The following is a 24,558-nucleotide window of genomic DNA, read 5'->3' on the forward strand; positions in this document are numbered from 1 at the left end:
TCCTCCTCAAAAAGTCCACATGAATGTCTGAATTAGCAGACTTAAATGCCTGAGTTGAGACACTCAACTTTGGAAATAGAACCTGAAAGAGTCATCTATTTAAAAATAAATTCGGTTTTAAAAGCTTTTAAGTGGGACTTGTTTTGGTGTAAGTCAAGATACATATACATATATATATGTATATAAAATATATATATATAAGTCAATAGTATATATATTAAAATATACCTTATATATAAGATATATTTTATATATATAAATATATTCTATATATTCTATATATTATATATATTGTATATATTATATATTATATGTATATTATATATATTATATATGTTTTTATATATATATATATATACATATATATATTCCTTCCAAACTACAGACCTATATGCAGACTTTTGCAGTTTGAACATTTAAGAATAGCATTAATGGATTTGGGCCAACAGAGCCCTGGGCCAACTGACATTGCCTAAGAAAAGATCTGCAAGTTGAGCCTTGTGACTTCTGATACAGTGTTCTTTTCTATGTGCTCTTGTACTAATCAAACACCACCAGATATTTCCCAGGAAATGGAATTTGGTGGGGTAACCTGTAGGGGAAGCTATTTTGCCTGAGACAATGGAACTCAATTGGGTTATATTTCTCTCATTACTAAAGTATGAAGTATAAAGCAGTAGGTCCTTTCAGGAATAATTTCAGAATAATTTCAGAATAATTTCTTTCCCTAATAAACAACCAATAAAAGGGGATGGAGGTTTTGATGGTTTTTAACCAGTGCTGTTGTTTTTCCAAAATTCACCGTGAGCTTCTTAATAACAAGTCAGATGTAAACTTTTCCAGAGTTCAATGGGGAGAGAGTGAACTGGTTAAAGGCTGGCAAACTGTAATTGTCAAGGCTAGTAAAGATTCCTCACCATCCATCATATGCCCAGAGTCCATTGTAAAATGCCAGGCTGATAGAGCTGACAGAAATTTTACTGTCCTTAAAAGAATCTTTGAAGTTTTCAGTTTTTCCTGCAAATACAATGTAGATTAGGGGTCAGTGTTGAAACTAATTCTTGTAATCTCCATCAGATGAAGAAATATTCCATTATCTTTCTCATGTTTTTAAACTTCTCATTGTTAGAATACCAGAAGGTGTTAATTGTAGTGTTGCACTTTCCACCCAACCCCCTTCTCTAAAAGAAATTACCAAGAGATGCAGAACTAAAACCCTGAGTAAAGAGATTCAGGGCTGTGCCTTATTACTGTGCCACTTCCACTAGTGGGGAATTTATTAATGCTCACAGCAGAAGGTAAATTAATTTTTTCAAGGAATGTATATTTGATTACCTTGTGCAAGGAGAACAATGCCACTTACAATAATGATTGTGACAATGATCATTTTAGCAGCCGTGAGAAAATTCTGCAGGTAACTTCCCAGCTTCACACTCAGTGAATTCACAATTGTAATTACCACTAAAAGACATAAAATGAGGAATTTTTGCATTAAATTTGTCAAAATTGAAAGGAAGGTTGCCTCTTTAACCCTAAACACACCCCCCTCCTTCAATACTGTACTGCTTTTTCCTCACACTCTGACTATATTATATAGAGTTTTTAACATACTGTGTTTGGATAACTTGTAAAATAGTGAGGAAAAACACTTTTCTGAATTAGATTTTGAGAGTACTCTTAACAAAAAAATACACTGAAGCTGCACAGCATTGTGGTAAGTACAGAAATAGCTTATTATTTCTTCCTTTTCTGCTAGAGGTAAGCATTCATTATACAGCTGTATCTATCTTTAAAAAATAATAAAAAAATCTTGTACTGGGAGCAAACCATTTTTAAACCTACCCTTTTTATATGTTGTTGAATTAGTTATTATGGGAAGGACTGACTATACTGTGCCTTAAACAGTTCTGGTGTCTCTGTGAAGGTGAAGCTCAGGAAGCCTCAGGGTGCTGATGTGCACTTACTGATGGGGCCAAACCCAAGTCATTGTGCAATTTTGGGTCTGATATGTCTTTAAAAGACATTTCACACCAAGACCTTAAACCATCTTGTCCGGGAGCTGCTCTATGCTGATGACGCCGCCCTTGTTGCCCACACAGAAGCAGCTCTGCAGCGTTTAACATCCTGCTTTGCAGACGCTGCTGAGCTCTTTGGGCTGGAAGTCAGCTTGAAGAAGACTGAGGCTCTCTATCAACCTGCACCTCAGGAAGTCTTCCATCATCCCCATATCACCATTGGCCAATCAGAGCTCAAATCAGTCCAGCAGTTTAATTACCTGGGCAGCCTCATCTCCTCGGATGGTGAGATTGATGGGGAGATAGACAAATAGACAACAGGTTAGCAAAGGCATAGAGAGCTTTGGGAAAACTCCATAAAAGAGTTTGGTGAAATAAACACTTGAAGAAAAGTACAAAGATCAGTGTTTACAGAGCCATAGTGCTGTCTGCTCTCTTGTATGGGTCCGAATCATGGGTCATTTATTGCCACCACCTGCGACTCCTCGAACGCTTCCATCAGCGCTGCCTCCGTACAATCCTTAACATCCACTGGTCACATTATGTGACTAATAGAACAGACTGTGTGTCTGTTCTGGAGCAAGCAGCAGTCACAAGCATTGAGGCCATGTTGCTGAGAACACAGCTGTGCTGGGCAGGGCACATTTCCAGGATGAAGGACCAACCACCCCCTCCCTAAGATCCTGCTCTATGGTGAACTTGCCACCAGCTGCTGCAAGAGAGAAGCCCCAGAGAGGAGATACAAGGACTCCCTGAAACAACATCTCAGCCTTGGCCATATTGATCATCATAACTGGTCTACTCTGGCCTCCAATGGGGAGGCCTGGAGACACCCCATCTATAACGCTGCTGATGCCTTTGAGAACGCAGCAGGATCACCCTTGGGGAGAAAAGATAACGCAGAAAGAACCGTGTCTTGCAGAATTTACCACCTAAGGAGTCTTTCTGCTGTGCCTTTTGCAACCGGACGTGTCTATCTCATATTGGCCTTTTTAGCCACCAACATGCTTGTAACAAATGTGTGTAGAGCCCTTCCCAAATCTTCATTTGCAAAGCCTGGCCATGATGATGATTGATGATGATGTCTTTAAACAGTGGGACTCTTACCAATGGCTGCTGCTGCAAGACACTTGATGACAGCCTGGGGTGGATCACAGCCTGGGTAAAAAGGAGTTGAGGCATATTCTGCAAAGCTGAGACAAATGATGGCAAAGGAGCTGGGTTTGGTGACCAGTAAACTCGTCCAGGAAAACAGGAATGCTGGAATGGGGCCAAATGCCTCCATAAGGTAAGGATATTCCCCTCCAGATTTTGTGATCATCGTTCCGAGCTCCGCATAGCAAAGTGCACCTGAGCAAGGAGAAGAGCAGGTTGAGGTCGTGCCCTTTTTAACCTGTGACTGGCTAGATCAGATGATCACTTTTAAACAGCTAGAAAAGTTAAGGAAATTGATATCTACAGTGCATCATTACCCTCTTCATGTTTCTGTATATTTTACTGTATGTGCAAAAATCAAATTTTAATTACTTGTGAGCAATTGGAAAAAATACCCTGAAATTAATAAGATACAGTCCAAAAATTCCTACTACTGGTGTTTAAGACTTGGCCAAAACCAGCACAAACGTTCTCATTTCATATTAGATTTCTGTTTAAGAAACCAACACTGCAAGAAGCATTTAAGTGAGAACAGCACTTGCTGACATTCCTTTTGGAAACGTGAAAAAAACAGACTTGCTGCACAGTTTTGAAGCAACACGTCTGCTAAGCTCATCATTAAAGTACAGGGACACTTCCAGATCTGGCATCTGCTGTATCTGGCATCCTGCATTAAGGTTTTTTTCTATGCTGTGTCCCCTGATACATTACTCAATGTTTTACTTCTTGAAATATTTGGAGGTGCTTAGTCTAAATTTCCAGATAATAGAATTAGAATTACACAAGTAGAAAACCAGCAGAAGCACCCAGGTGACTGCCAGGAAATGTCACATATTGCCAGTGATTTAAGTAGAAGAGTATTCTCTTTATTACAGTCAAGTGGATGCAGCCAGCAAAACTAAAAGTGGATTTCAAAATAAATTGAGAGTGTGATTTGCAATTTTAAAAACTTAATTTATCTTTTATAAACAGCACATTTTAAATTTATGGCCCAGTGCTGCTATGCATATATACATCAGTATTTCATTGATTTTAGCTAATTTGTGAAATGACAGTAGTCTGCAGAAGCAGTAGACATAAAGATTTAGGCAAAGATTCAGATTCTTTGTTGACTCCTTTACCTAATGTTGCCAGAACTCCACAGGCTGCCCAGACGGTCAGACAAGGACCCACAGCTTCAACATTGGCAAGTACTGATTTGGGAGAAACAAAGATCCCTGACCCGATAATTGTCCCGACAATCATACAGATCCCACTGATGAGGCCCACCTGGAAATGAAAGGAGACATTTTCTGTAAGTCATTTCTAGTTCAGTAGCAGAGAACTACAGTAATTGTCATTACTGACTTATTTTTATCAGTTTTTAACATGTAAGTTCTAGAAAGAAATTTATTAAATTATTTTGTGAAGTTTCACTCTTCTTTCCAAGATGCCCATGTGGCCTACCCCTGCTGTTTTCAGAAGAACACCTCTTTGTATTTTGCCTGCCTGTGTATTTCCTTTATTAAACTGTCTTTTGCATTATATGAGTCTCGAATCAAACCTTGTACAGGTGAACTTCCCCTTTCCTCTCTGATTAAACACTGAAATTCTTTTATGAGCACTTGATGAATTCTGAATTTTCTAAGCTTCAGAAATTGTCTTTTATGGATGGAGTCCTTTTTTTGTCGTTTAGCAGTTGTTCTCCTCTCCTTGCTTTAGGTATTTGTGCACAGGAATTATCTCCATACTGATAGGTGGTGATAAGACCATGTTCTGATTTTGTTTCATGTTACATGAAACCACTGAAACCTGAGGCATGTTCTGCTAAAACAAGTGCCACAGGCTACTTATTTTTTCCTGATATTATGGCTACTCTAATAACATCAGTATTTTTTCCAGTCTTGGTACCAAACTAAAACCACATAAAGAATCTTTTTGCGCGTTACTTAAATTTAAAGAGGAATTTCACCCCCTCCTGAGAGCAAGTGACACAACTGTTGTCTAAAGCATCTCTAATATTTTGGAGGAGACAGATTTTCACTTGTCTTTGAGTACCAGTGCCTATTTCTGAATGTTTCTTGGTATACACCAAGAAACGTTCAGAAACAATGAGCTGAACAAACCACTGCAACCCCTGAGAACTACACGGGGGGGGGGCGGGGGGGGGGATAAAAAAGAAAAGTTTATGAAGTGCCTCAGTTGACCAACTTCGAATTGTTATTCTATCTGATAACTTCAAAGACTTAAAAACATATTGTTAGTTTTCTATTGGTTTATATCACAGCTTTTTAACTACGGTAATTAGCAGTTTCTGGAAGTGTAAACCAACCAGTGAGATATTAGCACATCATTGCTAAACTGGGACATAGTTGTGGGTTTTGTGCACAAATACCCACTTCTGCCTCCCTCTGCCAGCCCCTCACACACGGACCAAAGAGGGAAAAGAAAAAGTTTTGCCTGTTTTCGTAGGTTCGTCCTTTGGAGTTCATGACTCTGAATGGATTGTTTGTCCCCTCTTCCTTTGTCCTCTCCTTTTCTTTTCCTCAAGCCTTCTTCACCCATTTGGTTTTTCTTGTTGAAATCTCTAAGGAAATAAAACCAAAATTCTCAACTCTAGCACATTGTTTGCTTGAGCTTTGCTGATACATGTGGGTCCAAAATACTGGAGGTAAAATATTGCTGGAAAATTAAAAAAAACCCCACACACTCAGAGGCAGAAGGACTTCCATCCAACGATGGAATCCAGTGAGGATTTTCCTCCTACTCACCTGGCAGGGAATGTCTGTCGGGTTACATCCAGTTTCCAGGAATGATCCTAACTGGAATGATCTTGCTTTTATAGCCAGTCCTTCCTTGGAACTCCTCCAGGGGTCCAGTCAGATTTTGTCTTTCTCCCAGAAGCTGGTCTGCTGCTTATCTAGGAGACCTTCTTTCTGATCTTCATTAAATTAGGCCTTGTCTTGGTTCCTTGGAGGTGCAAGGATCTGCTAAACCAAGTGTGGGCTCCTGTAATTGTCTAATTAGCAGCTCTTTGCACTTAGTGTTTTGTCCTGTATAGAATTAGAATTTGTCCTGTATAGAATTAGAGTGCAATGTTTGTTAGAACGAATGTTTTCAAATTTAAATTTGTGATTCTTTTTTCTGCTGAGGATTTTGCTTGTTTGTCCTTGTATTTGTCTAAAATACAAACTGAGATAGTGAAGCAAATGCATCAGGTCAGGTCCTGAGTCTCCAAAGTGGATTCAGTCAAAAGGCTCTTCTCTCCTAAGACATTACAACTATATTTGCTAGAATCTGAATGTTGAAGATCATTTAGCAGTTATACAGACAGTAATTCAGAAAAAATTAGGTAACTTAAGCTGGAGTGTTTTTGGAAATAAAGTAGTAATTTGCTATAAAAACTGTAGCATTTTAAATTGACAGAACACCTATCTCATTACTGTTGGTCCTCAGAAAAAAATGGGCTATAAAGACATCGAGTTTATGTTTTGAATCAAAGACTTAAAAAAAAAAATAATAATAAATCTAACTTTAAGACTAAACCTACGATAGAAAATTGCCCAAATGAGGAATGCAGGGCTTGGGTCACTGAACTTCTTTACAGCTTTGTGCCCAAATGCTCTCTTTAAAGGCATGTTTCAATGATCACCTTTAGCAATTCTTGGGTTTGCTTACCTTATTTATTTATATTTGTTTGGTGTTACTCGGATCCAGGAATCTTTGTCTTAGGATGATTCTCCCATCAGATTTCCCAGGCAGTTACACAGCAAAGCACGTCCGAGTCTGAAACCAGAATCTGCAGAAGCAGCAGCAGATTAAGTACAAAGGTTATAAAAGACAATCATTAAACCCATTCTCGGCCAAAAAGCTTTGAGATAGGAACCCCAGGTAAACCCACAGCTCAATTAGTTTATCTATAAAAAAAAAGAAAAACCGTCTTTGTTCCGTTTGTGAGAATGTTTATCCAGTGCCTGGTGTGTCACAGAGTGAGAGTGAACCATCATTTGGAGGGTCTATTTTGATACTCCTTATACCAAGCAGTTGCTAATTTAGAAATGCTTTGGAAAGGCGACCTTGCAGTAATTGTCCTTTTATGGGTGTATTAAAACCATCTGTCCAGATGTTGGTTGCATCCTATAAAAATAGTTGACGTTTTTATCTCGAGACAGTAGAGAAGTGTGAGCAGAAATGTTTTTCATTAACCTGAGGCAGCTGAGTGGGCACTTCGTGTTCCCTTTGCTTGCAGTTACAATTATTTTCCATTTTTGTAAATATTTTAAAACCTTGCTTTAGTGAAAAATGCCATTCTCTATTTCTATACAGTTGTATATCCAGGAAAAAAAGTGCTGTTATCCTGCATTCTGGAATTAGGTAACATCCCTAAAATATTTGCAAAGCAACCCCTCAATTGTGTTAATCATTTGTTTTTAGCAATGTAGTTGTACTAACAGCTCCTTTGCTGTATGACATTCAAATCACTAAGTCCTGATCCACCCCCTCGAACCGCAGCTGACTTTTTTCAATTAACATCAGCTGTTAAAAGCTAAGAGATGTTGTGGTATTGATCGCTGATGTTAACACTTGTTATCTTGTTAACACAATGCCTCGTGAACGGGTAGTACAGGGCTGGAAATAAGACCAACCAAAACCATCCCGAGCACGGTTTGACAGTTGTTTTGCTCACTTTTTTTTTTTTTAAGCCTGTTTAAGCACACAGGCTTGATCACCAGGAATTCCCCCTGCAGTGATGATGTAAATCTGTGACTGAAAATGGACTCTGAGAACAAGTGAAACGCTTGTTTATGTTTGCTGTGTTTTGGGGTGGCTGAGTCAGACTGCACTGGGAATGTCTTTCTCCAAGGCTGAGGTTGCAAAGAAAAGCCAGGACTGAAAAAAACCCCAGAGGTGTATTTTTTAGTCACTGTCTTTTTCTTGTCTTTGGGTTTGGTTTTTTTTTTGTTTAATTCTCACAAGAATAGGGTTAAGCTACAAGAGAAGCTCTTCCATCTTAAATAACTTCTCGTTGAAAAATTACCACACGAAAAATGGTCAGGTAAAAGTTCTTTTTTTCCCCCTGCAGATAAAGATAATAAAACATGTGAAAATTATAGTCTTACTACAAGCATATGAAAAGGCAGGTATTTATTTCTTTTTTTGCATCTTTTACGAGGACTTTGACAATATTTTTCATTGCAGTTCTGACATAGGGTTAAATAAGATAATGTTTTCATATCCCTCGACTTCAGCTCCCTCGTTTGGAGTTGGATACTATGTCACGTACTTCTGTGTTCTCTACAGCTGATAATTTTGAAATGAAGATTTATAATCTTTTTATCGTTCCTGAAATGCCACACAGAGACTATTGAAATAGTTAATATCAAAAAAGAAAAAAAGAAGGGGGGGGTCATATTCTGGGGTTGACTTTGACCTCAAAATGAAGCATCATGTTAACTCTACCCTGGAATTTCCAGACCAACAAAACGAGGAAAAAAGACATATGTAATTTTGATGAAAAGATAATGGAATATGTCATCTTTAATGCTGTGTTAAGTAAAGTTTTGCTTAGGATTATTTTTTTTTTTTTTTTTTGTGTAACGATCTTTGGGGTTTTTGTGCAGATGTTTTGCTTGCCTTTTCTTTCTGCATCAGATCTTTATTCCACTTTGTATCTTCAGAGACAATAGGGGCAGCATTGAAAATATGGTGTTTGAGTTTTTGCCTAAGCAGTTGGCTTCTTTAGTTAACCTGGAATGTGGATCTGGAGAGTTCCCACCTGTTCAAGAGGTGACCTTAACTAGTCTGTGTTTCCTTATAAAATAGGAAAGCATTTTGATTTATGGTCTAATTTTGTTTTAAGGGTTAATCTTTTTGGAATGCCTTGGTAAACTTATGAAAGGAGTTGCAATTCTACCAGCAATCCTTCTTTTCCTCAGCCACTGAAGGAAAAAATAAACATTGATTTCAAGGATTCCAATGTTATTTTCTTCAGGGACAAGAGAAATGGCATTTTACAGCCGTGGGAAAAGACTCCTTCCCTCTCAAATAGGGATGAAGAGATAAGGATCTCACACAGATGAAGTGATAAGGAGTTCAAATTCCAAGGGACTAGAGGGGCAAACACTGTGCAGGCTGTTCCTATTTAAACACTGCAGTTTGAACCTTTTAAATGCTATTTACTAATTAAATCGTAAAAAGTAATTTTCAACTTTAATTCAGGAAATGGCAACGGCACAGTGTATAAATACACCTTTTATTATCACTAGCCACTAATAATAAAGGTTAATATTTGTCAGGGTTGGTATTTATTGCTTTAAAGCACATTCTGCTTTGACCAACACTAAAGCAAATGAGGATCATCCTAACCAGCAGCTTTTAATTGTAGCTTAGCAGTATCTCAGAGGGGATACTTTCCATTCTAACCTTGCTGCTCACAGGTTACTTCATCAGAGCACCAGGCTGTTCCCTTGCATTTGCTCTTCTTTGAATCCCACTGTTCACAGATGTGCCCTAAGATGTGATCTCACTCCTGTCATCCTTAAAAGCATTTTTTTTTCTGAGTAATTGCAGGAATGCTAAAAGTGGAATTTAAGAAAACAGTCTTTTTTAATAGCTGTGGTGATGCCACTGGCTTGCAAGATTTTTGCATCTTGCAGGAGTCAACAGAAAATATTAGATGATTGTAGTTCCTAATGCCCACAGAGCAGATGGGATCTAAATACCCTTATTTTTTCCCTACTCAGTTTTTGGTTACAGTGCAGTTGCTTTTGTCTCTGTGACAAATAAGCTTTTGAAAAGCTTTTGTACTAGACCTGCACAGTCTTTAGTCTAAAGACAGATTTTTGTTTGTCTCATGTATTTTTTAAGCACAGCTGTTCAGAGACTCTTGATAAACTTCTAAAGGCTGGGTATGGTTTTCTATCCAAAAGGTCACAAAAAATCAAGGAGTCTCTTCTTAAGGATGTTCTGAAGGAATTTTAATGGCCTCTGAAGAAAATTAGCTTGAGTATGTCACGCTGGTTTTCTTCAAAGATTTCAGTTTTTCCCAGTGTTTCAAAGCCTGATCAGAGTCAGCAATTCCTCTCATGCACAGCCATCTCCTCACCTTTTTCCCTTTGAAGAACCAGGCCTGGCTTTGATCTCCTTTTTGAGTCCAAAACTCAGGTTGCATTCCACTAGCCTTTCACTAAGGAGGGATTTCCAGATCACACTGGCTTTGGAAGAGCATCTGCCCACCTCCAGCTGAGGAAGGAAGCAGTGAATACTCAAGCACTCCGTGGAGGTTGTGATGTTCTGTGCTGCTTTTGAAGCTTCATTTTATTTTTACCAAATCCAGACATTTGAGGTATAAAACAATTTTAATTGCTAAAATATCTCTCTCTCTGTTATATATCTGAACATGTGCTTATATAGGTATGTTGAAATAAATCTAGTACAGGAAAAAAAACCACTCAGGGCTAAAAAAAAATCTGGAGAGCTCACTCACCGAGAAACCATATTTTTAAAGGTAAAGAAGCCTTCAAAGTGCATCTGCTTTTCTAGATTCAAGCAGGTTAACACTGTGGAATTTTTACCATACTGATTTACATTAAATTTGTGGAGTAGGATGAGTGCTTAGAGCTCTCCTAAAATGGAAGATTTAGGCCTGGCCAACCAAGGACTTGTAGTCCCAGGAGAAAAGCCCTTAGAACTCCTGATGTAATATAATGTGCCAGGATGAATTTCTCACGGTGAAGAAGTCTCAGGAGGTTCTCTCTTCTGAGCTGCTGAAAGGCAATTTTCTGGCCTGGAAGATAACAACACCTTTCTGGCTTGAAATTAAAGAGGTAGGGAAAAAAGAAAACAGCTGGGTTTAAATGACTTGTTAATGGGCAGGGGGAAGTTACCTGGAAACTGGAAATGATAAGGTAAGGATGCCCCAATTCCCTGCCAGTTCACAGGACATTGGAACACACCTTTATTTGACTGCTGAGTATCTGACTCTCCCTCATATTTACATAACAACTGAAGCACAGAAAATGAGATGCTCTGCTCTGCCAGTGGAGTAAGAAGTAATGCTGATATATTTTAGCAGTAGTTGGCAAATGGACTGGAAGTACTGAGCTTCACTGCAGACTGGAAAGGTGGTAGCAATGCTTGTTTTTTGAATATATAATCACATTATTTAACCATTTAATCCAAATGTTTTTGTAGGGAAAATTATGGTCAGTTATCATGGACAGAACACGCTCTGTCCATTCAGCAACAAAACCTCAACGTGACATCCAGAAATCCTGAATTGTTTTCTCAGTTTCTTGGTAGGGATGGAAGAACGCTGCATGTTTTTATGTTGCCTTGTGAAAAGAAGCTGGAACTATCTCATGAGCTCAATTTACAGACTGGAAGATGCTGTAACTGGAAGGCAGGTGGAACATATGGGAATCAGGATGCTCTGTCATTTGTAGTCAAGGGAAAACAGCAAGTTGCTGATGTTGGGTGAGTAACAGAAAATGATAATCTGGCAGGGGTAGAGTTTTTGTAGTAGAATAAAACAGTCACATAATTTCTTTAGTGTAGCATCTAAATTTATGAAACAAGGCAAAGCTATGATTTAAAAATCTCATTATGTTCTGGGGGTTTAAGGTAGAGTTCAATAACTGTGTAGCAACCAAGCAAAATTCCAACACGTTCACACTTGAATGGGTTTTGAAAGTCTTGCTTCTAGTTCTGAGGAATTACCAGTATGATAGTTTTTCCTCATGAAGCTGCTTATTTTTACAAACTCTTGAGACATACTCAAAAGGGCAATTAAAACCATGAGAATGTGTAAATAATTTACACGTGCAGTTCAGAATTTGTATTTTCATACTCAGAGATGCTTATATTAAAAAACGTGGTATGAGAGGCTTCATTTTCAAAATCTGCCTTCAAAAACATGACAAACTGTGGGTACAGCCATGCTGGATACTCTTTCAGGGTCCCTGTAAGGACACCTGCAGATTGGAGCTTGTGTGGAAAGCAGGGGAGTGTGTTGGCCATGTTTGTGTTGCCTGTGTCTGACTTGTCTGAAGAGGTATTTCACACCTGACATTTCCAAATTAGTTTTCAAAAAATTCAAGGAAGATAGGAGACAGAACTGGTTTAGCAACAGACCATTCCCCTGACAACTTCACATATTAACAAAGGGATTTAAGGCTGTGTTTAAAAATAGTTTCTGGGTGCTATTTTGAGGCAGGGAGTCCTAAAACAATCAAGTTGAAAAAGCCAGGGGAATGAAAGGATTTGAGGGTGGAGTTCTTGTCTCTGCATGGAGACCTTGAGATAGCGGTGCTGAGAGATTGTGGTTCTGAGTGACCTTGTGTGTGACCTTGTGCCTGAGTGCCCTTGGGTGCTAAAGTTCTCTCTTGATGAGCCAGTAAGGTTGTTGCACTTGTTTTATTCCTGTCAAAGAAACAGGGCTTTAAAAGCCCTGCATCCACCCATCTCATCCAGGTGTGATTGAGAGATATGAGAGATATGAGAGATGATATAAGAGATGATATGAGAGATAAGATGATATGAGAGATGATATGAGAGAAGGTGCTCTCTCCACCCTGACCTGAATAATGCTGTTCTGCTGAGTCATGGCCTTACCCTAAAGGAAAATACCACAGGAACCTTTCTGGACACAAACAGTATGTGTTCCTTTTGGTATTTAACTTGGTTTTCTGCTCTTTTCCTTAACTTTGGTCAAAGCCAATGAAATTCTTCATTATTTTTAATATTACACAACTATGAGAGTTATAGGGGTTTTTGTACTGCTACAGTTTCCTGGTACCATTTAGGTTTTGTCATGAAAATGAAGCAAAAGCAAAAAGCTGATCCAGCAAGTTATAAGTAAATCCAAAATCAAGTTATTTCATACTAATAGATAGTACTACAAAGCTGATGTGCAAAATTGTGAAAAATCAGCAATTATGAAAGCTCAGACAAACAGGCATCAATAATCTAAAGGCTGTCACTGCTGCAGGGAATGCTCTGGAAAAAAGGTGGCTTTTGAAGCAGAATGAACAAGACAATCTGGAGAACTGCACCCTGTGCTGGCAACTCATCCCCTTGGCAAGACTCCAGCAGGAGCTTCCCAACACCTGGGCTCCTGTAAACCTGTGGAGTGGACAGTTGTGCATTCAGGCACCACCAGTTATCAGGAGGATGCTTCAGTCCTGGCTGCTCCACAGTCAAATTTTATCCTGTTAACTGGTTACTTGTCTTTTCACGTTAACTTAAAGCTGTATCACATTTTGTCTTAACAAGGAATAGCCTTTTCTTCAAGTATTAAAGTAATATTTCAGGCTAGATTTACCCTATTGATGGCACAGCTGGAGAATATGCTGTTGTCATTGTTATGACCTTAAAAAACCAGTCATTTTGAAGGGGGGAAATGTTCCATCATATCTTGTGTCGCTGAGAAAGTCAAATTCAGGCACTGAGTTCTCTTTTTTGGATGAGATGCAGGTTCTTATCACTGAGACTCTTCTTGAAATTCATTTTTAGTAGGGGATGAAGTCTTCACATCACAATAGCTAAAATCATGTCTGTAAACTAGGTCCTTCTGAGAGCTTTCATCAAAGTGTGGCTCATGAGCTGTGCCAGCATTCCACGTGGTGTTCTTCCTCAGGGATTTATGTAAGAGTTCTCTCATTCTCCTGTTTTCTTTGGTTGTGGCTTCCCAAATGATTTCAAGTTCCCCTTCCGTTTTCCTAGGGGAAAAAAACCGAAGAGAAATCCTAATTTTAACAATGTTTCAGCAGAAGAGAATTACAGTATGTGGATAAGCAAACTAGAAATGGCCTGTATTTAAGTGCTTGAAATTATCTGATTAAAATTCATGCCTGTCTTGCTTTTGAAAAAGCCCACTAAATGTAATGCTAGAGAGGATATGACCAGAAAAGAAACACTTGGACCCATGTAACAAGTTGGATCAAGTCTCAGCTAATGCCTCTTTGTGGCAGCCAAACAAAGGTGGTGTAAACTAGGAGGAGAGACAAAGCTAGAGGACAGTCCTTAAGGCATTACAACCTCACAGATTCATTTCTCTGATGCCCAAGCATAAATGAATGAATTGTTTAGCATCTTTCTCAAGAACAGGTTATTTTTTAAGCATGGAAGCCAACATGATTTAATAATACAGTGTATTCCAGCACAGGCTTTTTAGTAAGTTATATTAGATCAATGTTAAGCTCTTGGGTTTCCTCTGACTCATTTCTAATATGTATCAAAGTACAAAAAAATAAGGATATCAAGATAATTGAGGTGGAAAGCAAAGCTGTTGCATGGAAAACGAGCACACAAATTTGAATGCTGTACAGACTAATACAGCCCCTGCAGGGCACTACCTGAAGCACTGGACAGAGTTACCCTTCTACACGAATTCCCCCCAATACCAGGCTCTAAAAATGAGAAACAAATCAATGCACAACATAAATGTGTTGAGAGCCCTTTGTGATTGATCACCCTGAGAACGAAGTGGTGAAAAGTGGCCCAGCCATAGTCTCTGCCCACTTTGTGTTTCACCTTATGACTTGATATACAGATGGAAGAAGAAAAAAATCCTCACAGAGAAGGGCTTTAGGTTATTCTTGTATAAATTGCTTGGAATGAACTTTTGGTGGTGGAGGAGATCAGTAACCATTGAAAATGGAATTAAAGCAAAAGGCAGCAGGTGAAAGCAGTACAGGTGCTAAAAGTAGTCTAAGACTGCCCAAGAATGTGAGAGGCCACAGTTAATTAGTTGGACCTTTCCATTTCTGCCAAGTTGCTAAAAAGCTATTGAGAAGCAATCTCTCATTTTTAGAACACCAAAACTGTAGATGACTTTACTCTCACAAAGTGTATTTCTCCTTGAGACAGGATGAGAGTGTCTAATATTTACCAGGGCTTGGAATATGCTTCAAAATGCTTTACAAAGGCAATTATCATTCTCCTCAGCCTACATCTGGGGAAGATGTGAGGCACAAAGACTGAATTTACTCCCCCAACTAGCAGGCCTCAGTGTCACCCATTGGTTGACCCTGGCTCTCTGTATTGTGATTTTGGAATGTTTTCAGCATCTTGTTTTCAAATGAACTTTTATATCTTGATAGGTCAAGCTCCTGTTCCCTGTTACCCCTGGTCTCCAACTGGAGTCTGCAGGCACCGTGCACAGCACCCTCATGGTCAACAATTAATACACAAGAGCTTAATCTGGTTTACTGTTACTGTAGTGCAGAACACTACCCAAGCTTTAGTTCACCCTCTAATTTCTAAAACCAAGACTTTTTTGAAGATGATGAAACTAAAGATCAGCAAGTTCTGAATTGTAGTTTAATGCTGTCAGCATGCCTGACCAACAGGGCATCCTCAGTGCAAGTGATTTTAGAAAAAACATTCGTTCAAAAAAACTGGTTTTAAAAGTGTCCACATGGTTCAAATTACTTGAGCAGCAAGGAAAACAGATGCCTTTAGAGATAGTGGTGTATCTGAACTCTTCTTGGAGGATTAGTTTTTAAACAGATCTGAGAGATGCAGAGCCAGAGGGCACTCACTGACTTTGCTCTGGAGTGAGCAGTCACAGCATATTGTTGTCCAGGAAGCACACACAGCACTCCACAGTCACAGGTGAGGCTTCTCAGGTGGCTCAATGTCCTGCTTCATAGTTCAGCTGCTTTTCAGGTGAGCTGAGGAGAAGCAGCTGCATCCCAAGTGCAGGTTTTGTCTCTGCATAGTTTTCGTTCGAAAATTCTGACCCCACCAAAACCTAAAAATGCATCCAGCAGAATGGGCTGGGGAGGGGGTGTCTTCATTCTTATTAGTCACAGCCTCCCTTCCCTTACAAACTTGGATTACAGAGCAGTTTGGTTACTAGAGCTGCTGATGGTCTGGGCTTTTTTCCTGACACTAATATTTCCCTGCCCATACAGCAGGTTCACCTCTTCAAACACAAGTCTTTGCTACTTGGCATTTAAAACTAGACACATGCTCAGTTTAGATACATGTGCTGTTTCCAGATGTCTTCAGGTAAAAAGCATTAAGTTTGTTTGTTATTAATGTAGGCTGTTATTACTTAAATACGTAAAAATAAAAATTCCATTCAACTCCAACCTAGCCAAAATGTAAGGCTCTATACCTTGTTGAGAGTAAACAAAATGCCAATGCTGTACTGGTTGATGTTTGAGGATGAAAAAGTTAACAGAAGCAGGTTCTGAAAGCAGATTCTTCTTTACAAAAGACAGAGCTTTCTGCCCTTACTGAACTAAATTAATTCAGCCTTAATCTTATACTTGGGCTGCCGACTCAAGAATTAATTTTCATCTCTCCTGTGAGAGTTTATTTGAATATTCCTTATAACAAAGATCAACAATTTTTATCATGGTTACAATTTTATATGTCACCCCCCAGGTAAGACAGCTCCTCTCCCTTGCCTGTGCACAGCTGCAGAGGTTTTTTGCTGTTGACCCTCTCCTGAGGACAGTCTACGGCACTTTCACACGTGTGTTTTCCAGCCAAAGCACAGCAGCTGTAACTATGTCCAAGGACAGTTTCTCTGCAGAAGACTTAGGCAATAAACTCTGACCTAGTAAACTCATAACAGTAAGTGTCCTGTGAAATAAGACTGGAAGTATTTATGACCCTGTTTTTTTACTCAAGGACCGCACCATCAGCTTTTATATCTCAAACATGCAGCGTAGCTTATTTAAGGGAAGGTATGTGAGAATGATGACTCTGAGGATTACTCAGCAAGACAGATACAAAAGGAAACAAAAATCTTATGTGTAATCACGAGATTCCTTTCATTTCCTACTGTTCTGAAAACTGGTGAGGAGTGGGGATGGATAAGTGTTCAGCCTTTAGCAGAAGACGCTATTAAATTAATTAACACATATCTTGATTTATAGAACCCCCTCAAATCATCAAAGATTAGGCTCAGGTTGATACTCTTCTTAAGAAGAAGTCTTAAGAACAGCAGTTCCCCCCTGTGCCTCACTCACCTCTTCTGCTCCAGCACTTCATCCAGGGTTTCCTGCTTGTCTTGCAGCAGATGCCGGAGGTGCTTCATTTCCTGCTCATACCGAGCAGTCTTCCCAGCAAATTCCTTCTCCTGCTCAGTCATCTTGAGATTGATATCTCCAAGCTTCCCAGCTGCTTTCTTTTTATACACCTGTAAGGGGTAAAGATAATAGGAAAATTGGGATTATAGGAGAAATAAGGATAAGTCACTACCAGCAAAAGAAAGAGCTGGAGCCACTGATTTGCAGTTTAATTTTACATCAGTCCTACCCTGCTTAAATCTGTCAGGTGGGTTGCATTATGGATTTTTTTTAACCTGTTTGTTAATTCAGAGGTACTAAACTTCATTTTGTTCTGTATATAAAACTGGTGTGCACAGTGAATACCATGCTGTATGTTTGTCTTAGGAGTGAACAGAATTAGCTCCAAAAAAGGGTTTATTTTCCAAGATGCAAAGCTACACATTACAGCACCTGTTGCTTACCACTTGTCCAACAGTCATATTCAGCAGTACATACCAAGAAGAAGTGTTTAGGTTTTGTTAGTTGTTCAATGTTAATACTAAGAGGAAGGAAAAGAATAGCTTTGTGTTTTAAATGAGCTTGCTGCTTCTCATAACAGTCCTTCTCTTCAGTGAGGCACAAGTGATTTTTTGCTTAATGGCTATAATAACCAAATTTATTGGTCCCATCTCAAAAATAAGAAATAATTTTTATACAGAATTATTTTGCTTTCTGAAATTACATCCCCATTAAATTGCATGAGCACACGAGGAACTGAAAAACTGTGGCTTGTGTACTGTTACCAATGTCTAGCTGCTGCTGCTCTTGACAAAAACCAAATCCAATATTAGCTTTCTTTTCTCATGATTACAAGCAAAATGTGACATTTCCTACAGGCTATAGGACAGAGTTTTGGGATGGAAGCACCTCCTTTAGTAAAACTGTGAACTATGTAATAGTGAAGCTTTGAAAATACTGCTATTTTTGTCTTGCTACTACAAAGTTTTACCTAAGGTGCTAATCACTAAAGTTTTATCTTCATCTGAATCAGAGTAGAAAGACTGAGTCTACCTTTTAGAAGAATTAAAAAAAATGGGCCTTTTTAGGTATATGCTGTATATAAGGCTGTATAATCCCCTCCACAAACTGTTTCCTTTTTTAGCTCTTGTAAAATGTGCCATCGTGGAGTTTATTTTTCTAGAGCTCATAGGACAATAATAAATAATAGTATTTACCTAGAACATTAGTAATTCAATATTTAAGGATGACTTACACAGGGGGTTTTTCCTAGCTTTTCCCTGTCAGATCCAAGAAAAGAATTAGAAGCCTGCAAGTCAACCAGTCACATCATTCAAGTTTTTAGATTCCCAGGGAAGAGTCCAAAATGCAGAGTCAGGTGCTTGCACTGTAATGCTGTGGGAGGCTAAAGGAAAATAAGTTCATTCTGAGCAGCAGGTTGCTCAGAGCCAGCAGAAGAAGTGCAGAGCACAGGGAAACAGCAGAACTTTCCCCTCTGCCAAGAAATTCTCCAGCTTTACTCAGGTCCAAGAAATGCTCTCTCCAGGGCAGGTGCCCATAATTAATAATTTCAGAGAACTAGAGAGACCTTCTTATCACAGCAAAGGCTGATAAAGCAGCCGGTTGTGTTGGTGAAACCCATTTTTCATCTCCTGGTCATTGACCTCCCAGCTGCAGAGAGCTCTGCTTTAAGGTGAGTGTTGTGTTTTCAGCTGCACTCTGCCTGAGATGGTTCAAGCCTCTGGCTCCTGGAGAAGAGGAGGCTCAGGGGAGACCTCCTCACTCTCTACAACTCCCTGACAGGAGGTTGTAGCCAGGTGGGGGTTGGTCTCTTTTCCCAGGCAGCGATCAGTAAGACAAGAGGGCTTGGTCTTAAGCTGTGCCAGGGGAGGTTTAGCTTGGATATTAGGAAGAATTTCTTTACAGAGAGGGTAATCAGCCATTGGAATGGGCTGCCCAGGGAAGTGGTGGATTCTCTGTCCCTGGAGGTTTTTAACATAAGACTGGATGTGGCATCAGTGCCATGGGCTGGGAACCACGGTGGGGTTGGATCAAGGGTTGGACTTGATGATCTCAGTCAGATCATCAAGGGATGATCTCCCTTCCAACCCAGCTGATTCCATGATTCTATGATTCCTCATTTCCCATAGCTGCCTCTCTTGGCTCTGCTCCTCCTTTGCCAACTGAAGCCGTGTGTAGAATGGTTGCAAAATCTGTGGGGCACAAAGGGCAAAAATGCACCATTTTCTTATGGCCTGAAACCAGATATGAGGGATACATAGCTTTGATCCTGCTCCTCTGGATGGATTATAACATCTATGGAAAGTGCAGCCTGTGCAGGTCAGGGTGGTTCTGGGCACACTGACAGACGTGGCTGCTGGCACACACAGATCCTTCCCTTTGAATTGTCCAAGATAACCTATTAATGTTCCTGGAAGTGAAGCAGGTAGCAGTAAACAGACTGGTGGAGATATCACCACCAGGAAGAGGCTGATAACACACGTAGCTGGAAGTCATAATATTTTCCTCTAGAGCTAGAAAGGCCCAAGGTCATGGCATCAAGTATAGGGTAAGCAAGGTGAGGAATGATCATGGATGCAGCTCTGGTACTGAAGAGAACATAATTTACACTCTTCTAAGTCATTTGGGGAAGGTGTACTCCTGGCACCACAGCTCTGTTTCACCTCGAGTACTGAACTACAAACTGGCAGAGAATTCTGACTGCAGAGCCCACAAAACATTATTTCTACAAACAGAGGCTGCTGGCTATGGTACAAGTAATGATCTGATCATTTGCTGAGGCAACAAAGCTTTTTTCTGTCAATCATGTGTTGTTTTTCTTCAATCCTTTAACAGTGAAATTGGTATTGTCCATTCCAACAGAGAGCAAAGGACCATTTGAATGACATCTTCTCACTGCTCTATAAGAAGTGCTATAATTCTCACAGAATAGCCCTGGAATGGGAACACTGATGGAATTTGTATTATGTGCTACATTGCCAACTGTCTCCCATGGCACCTAAAAATACTTTAATTAAGATCACTGACAATTATCTTCAGGGCTGTGTAAAAAATTCAGTTTAAAATATGTAATAAAGCTGTGTGTATTATTGACATGGGTTTGGGGCTTATTTTAGCAATAACCTGTTATTTAGCTTTAAAGATTTTCACAGTGATTTTGTCTTTAATAACAGATTTGCCAGACCTTGACTTAATTTGAGACTTCTCAATGAAAAAGAAAAACTACAGGATTTTATTAATTTTCTTTCTTCAAAAGAATTAATGAAAAAGTCTTCTGGACCAGAAGACCAGATCTATTTTATGTGCAAGGCACAGATGACCTGAGTTCAGAGGGAAGTGATCCAAAGGGAATGGAACTGCCAGCTTTTGGAACAACCTCTATCCATAGGGTGTCTGATGTGTTTCCAGTGGAGAAGGGTTGTCCCACATAACCTTCCTTCTTTCCTCCCCTCAAATAACAATTGTAGTGATGTAAAAGAAGCTCCAGAAAATCTTTTGAGAGGCACACAGTGCATCTGACCTGTAAGTTTTGGATGAGCTGCTTCCTGATGCGACACGAGGCAACAAACTCAGCAAAAGGGAAACGTAAGTAAACCTGGCTGTGTCTAAGGAGTAGAAAAAAAGTCTAGTTGTGTCCAGAAAGTAGATTCACACTGTAGGCACTTGGAAGTAACTCAGAGCTGTAGGCAGGAAACTTTTCTGTCCTCATACCCTGAGGACTCCATGCTCCAGTTCATATAATTTGTATTTCTTATCTTGTATCTTGAGGAAATAGCTGCAGGTGGCTGAAAGCCAAGGCCCAATAACCTTTTGTGAGATAAGAAATAGCTAACACTCCCATTATCAATGGCTGTGTCACCCTGGCGGGAAAATGAATGTGTTTCAAGTACTGTTATCACTGGAGACAGTTTACACCTAAATACCTCAGAAGAGGTTTATCCTGAAACTCAAGATACAGGGCAGTTACCCAACATGTGATTTCCCGAAGCAGCAAAGAAATAAATTATACCAGCTTTTAGCAAAGTTCAATTAATACAATAACCAAAGAGAATATGACATTTGTAGGTGTTGTGTGACTGTTTAAGCCCTCTGCTTTACTGACAAAAATAAAGAATGAAAAGGTTTTGCAAGTAGATTAGTCTTACTTCTGTTAAATTGAAACAGCTGGTTTTAAGAACTTTATTTACAGACTTTTTTCTGATTTCCATTAATAGTTGATGGGTTAAGGATTTTTTTAAATTTGGTTTTGCACTTAAAATTCGCTACAAGTAAATGTTCTTAATCTTATGCAAACCTCTTCTCTATCCCTTAGATACAGATCTATTAAATTGCATAAAATGTGTGTTTAACAAGAATATAAGCCACTGTCTTGGTAGGGAAGATAGACATGAATGAGGGAGAAAAGTGTTAAAAACATTTTATGGCTGTATTAGTATAATTAGATAATTCTTTTAGGGTAGTGTTTCATGTATTTAGATATTTTATGAAGTGAAATTTTTGAAACATAAGTGTTTCAAATTTATATAATGCTGTTATACTGCAATTCCACGCTGTGCTTTGCATTTGTTTAGAGAGTTGTAAAGACAAACCTAGAATGTATTCTCTAACTGGGCTGCATGTTTGACCATCCTCTGAGTTTCTAAACCTCCCACTCTATGGCCATATGAAAGCACCTGATGGTAACTGTACACTTGAGGTATGTTTTTCATTCTTCTGATTGGAATTGGAATGGACTTCAAGCTGAAGCATTAGTACAGCCTCAGAAAAGTGGGACTTGGGTCACACTACAAAGCAAAACCGAAATACAAATAATCTTTAAGTATTTTTACAACTAGTCCTAGGTTCTCCAGGTGTAAATGCTGTGATCTGGCAGACATGCAATGTATGAACACAATGGTGAAAACTATATTGAGGATCTATTTTGCTTTTTAGAAACATTTTAAGATAATCTATAAGTCTTTCATAAAAACACTGACACAAATTAACTGTTGACTTTTCTCACCAGAAAACCCAAAACACAATAAATATTTAGCTTAGAAACACTGCTTACCTTAACTTTCTCTTCCAGTCTCCCTAAGCGTAGACTGCCTTCTATCATTTTATTGAGAACACCCTGCTTCTCATTTTCCAAACATCTGGCCTGCAACCACACAGTATATACATAACTAAATGTAATCATTATGTTAGAGCAGACAAAACACTGACACTGAGCAAGACACAGCAATTCCATTTTGAGCTCCCATAGTCTGAAGAACCAACACGGAAAACAAGTCCTGAAAATTATTCTTTAATGGCTGATTATTTAATAATTTTTCAACTGACTGTGAATACTGTGAAACAGTATTATTCTGAAAGGATACTAATACTGTGAACTCAACCTATTCTGTGTATTTTTCTACAGGTATATGTTTGTAGGGATCCCATTTTTCACTGTTTCATAGGCACTACATTCCCAGATGTAAAAAGTAAACCAAACGAAAATGCATAAGCTATGAACAGTGAAATAACTTTAAAACTGTAAGAGGCTTCAATTGTTAAATCCACTGAAAGCATTCAAAAGAGAAGTAGCTTTTAGAATCAAAAATGTCTGACCACCTTGAACTACCCATATCACTGCAGAGACACATCTCCTTTCCCAGAAGTCAAAATTACCTGGCCCTGCTGGAGTCTGTGAACTTCGTGCTCAGCAAGTGATAGTTTGATTTACTGAGAGGCAGCTCAATCATACAATACAATACAAGGACAACTCTGACAGCTGCTAACTCAGGATTACAGTTCATCATCACTGTTCCACTATCAGAATTGATTTAAACAAATTTGTTGCTGCTCTGTTTTAGGCCGTCACTGTTCCTGGAAATAGTAAGTTTAAGACTATCCCTTTATTTTTGTGGAGATGTGATAAGGGTAGTTGCTTTTAGTCACTCTTCTAGAAAAAAATCTTTTGCCGTTCCCATCCTATTTGCTAAAGTCTACTTAAATAGCTAAATCCCTAAACTGAAATTATAGTTTTCTTTTTTGATAATTCAGATTAACAGCAAGTTGTGCCAGTAGGATGATAATGGTGTGAAATATCAACTAATATTAATTATTTCAAGGTAATTACCAAAGATACAAGGTGATCACGTTCCTGAGCTATCTTCTCCACCAGACCAATAAGGTTTGTTAGGTAATAATGGGCTACAACTTCTTTTTCCATCACTTCCTCCAGCTGCAGTTGTAAAACACCTATTTTCTTCTTTAGTCGCCTATAAAATGAACAGATTGGGAATTAATAATGGCATTAAAAACTTGCATCACATGTGCAAATCAACATGCACAAGTCTCAAACAATCAAACATGCTGCTAAAAATGCACTGGCTCACAATATTTGCAGTGCCAAAAGTACCATGTCCCACTTTTGGGGCTGTTTTTCTTTACAATATGTTGTCTGAATAACAGTAACAATGATTCAAAAGAACAGTTTGTGCAATGGCTACAAGCTCATAATCCTTAAGAAATACAAAAATAATATTGTTTTTATTTTTTAAAGTATTGTGACCCCATCTCTGGACCAACTGGGTGCATGAGAAGGTTTGCAAATAGTGTAAGGCCTTATTTCCAGTACACAAATGATTCATTGCTATAGCTAACTGTTACTCACACTACTGACTACCACAGTAAAGAAATATTCTCAATGTGCATGTAGTCACAGAAAAGTGAGCATGAAAACATACAAAGGTCAGCAAAACTTGACAGCCAGGCCTGTGGACGTGACAAAGATATGTTTAGGAAACACGTTTTTTTCTGCAGTAGGTAGAAAACACTCATTATGGGAAGCCAGACAATTTTACAGATATTTCTGCTGCTATTGTTAGAAATACAAGTATTTCTGTACAAGAAAATGAGACTGTGGTGTGACCTGTTTGTCTTCTGTGTCACTTCCATTTCAGTTTGCAGGGCCTTGTTGTCAGCCAGGCAGCTGTTTTTCTCCAGGAGCAGTTTCTGGTTCTCAGCTCTCAGTGATGTGACCCTTCCCATCACATCTTCCACCTCACAGCGCTTCTTCTCCTGCTCCTCCTGCAACCGTCTGCAAAACCCAACAGCACAGGACAGGTGTCATGTACAGACCTTCCTCACTAAAAAGCTAAATTACAGGAAGATCACCCTGTTAAAGGTACGAAAAAGATACACTGAGAATGCTTAATGTTCAGTGGTGACATCAGACAGGTATGACATTCTCAAATCATGAATGATTTAAATAATTCATTTATTTAAATTATAAAAATATGCAGCCAAATGTATTCCTTTTTTTTTTTCCCAAAGACATCACTAGCAATGCCAAAATACAAAGTCTGAGAACTTCCCAGGACACAAAACAGCAACTT

At 38.9% G+C, this 24,558-nt stretch overlaps 2 protein-coding genes across 4 annotated transcripts in view; both read right to left on the bottom strand.

Moving 5' to 3' along the window:
- The window catches only part of SLC7A9 (solute carrier family 7 member 9), a 14,333-nt gene extending 7,365 nt beyond the window's left edge, over nucleotides 1-6,968 (bottom strand). The window contains exons 1-7 of the mRNA XM_032700771.1: nucleotides 6,828-6,968; nucleotides 5,921-6,202; nucleotides 5,610-5,736; nucleotides 4,292-4,439; nucleotides 3,123-3,365; nucleotides 1,336-1,461; nucleotides 918-1,017 (exon numbers count right to left, since the gene is read on the bottom strand). Coding sequence (XP_032556662.1) covers nucleotides 918-1,017; nucleotides 1,336-1,461; nucleotides 3,123-3,365; nucleotides 4,292-4,439; nucleotides 5,610-5,714 — 722 coding nt within the window. The 5' untranslated portion in view covers nucleotides 5,715-5,736; nucleotides 5,921-6,202; nucleotides 6,828-6,968. The remainder of the gene's footprint in view (nucleotides 1-917; nucleotides 1,018-1,335; nucleotides 1,462-3,122; nucleotides 3,366-4,291; nucleotides 4,440-5,609; nucleotides 5,737-5,920; nucleotides 6,203-6,827) is intronic.
- Nucleotides 6,969-8,279: 1,311 nt separating this feature from the next.
- The window catches only part of CEP89 (centrosomal protein 89), a 31,299-nt gene continuing 15,020 nt past the window's right edge, over nucleotides 8,280-24,558 (bottom strand). For all 3 annotated transcript variants that reach the window (XM_032700768.1, XM_032700766.1, XM_032700769.1), the window contains 5 exons: nucleotides 24,093-24,260; nucleotides 23,298-23,439; nucleotides 22,245-22,334; nucleotides 17,135-17,304; nucleotides 8,280-13,867 (listed from right to left, as the gene is read on the bottom strand). In XM_032700768.1, coding sequence (XP_032556659.1) covers nucleotides 13,630-13,867; nucleotides 17,135-17,304; nucleotides 22,245-22,334; nucleotides 23,298-23,439; nucleotides 24,093-24,260 — 808 coding nt within the window. In that variant the 3' untranslated portion in view covers nucleotides 8,280-13,629. The remainder of the gene's footprint in view (nucleotides 13,868-17,134; nucleotides 17,305-22,244; nucleotides 22,335-23,297; nucleotides 23,440-24,092; nucleotides 24,261-24,558) is intronic.

This window comes from Chiroxiphia lanceolata, chromosome 13, assembly GCF_009829145.1.
Source record: "Chiroxiphia lanceolata isolate bChiLan1 chromosome 13, bChiLan1.pri, whole genome shotgun sequence".
In the NCBI taxonomy this organism is placed as follows: domain Eukaryota; kingdom Metazoa; phylum Chordata; class Aves; order Passeriformes; family Pipridae; genus Chiroxiphia; species Chiroxiphia lanceolata.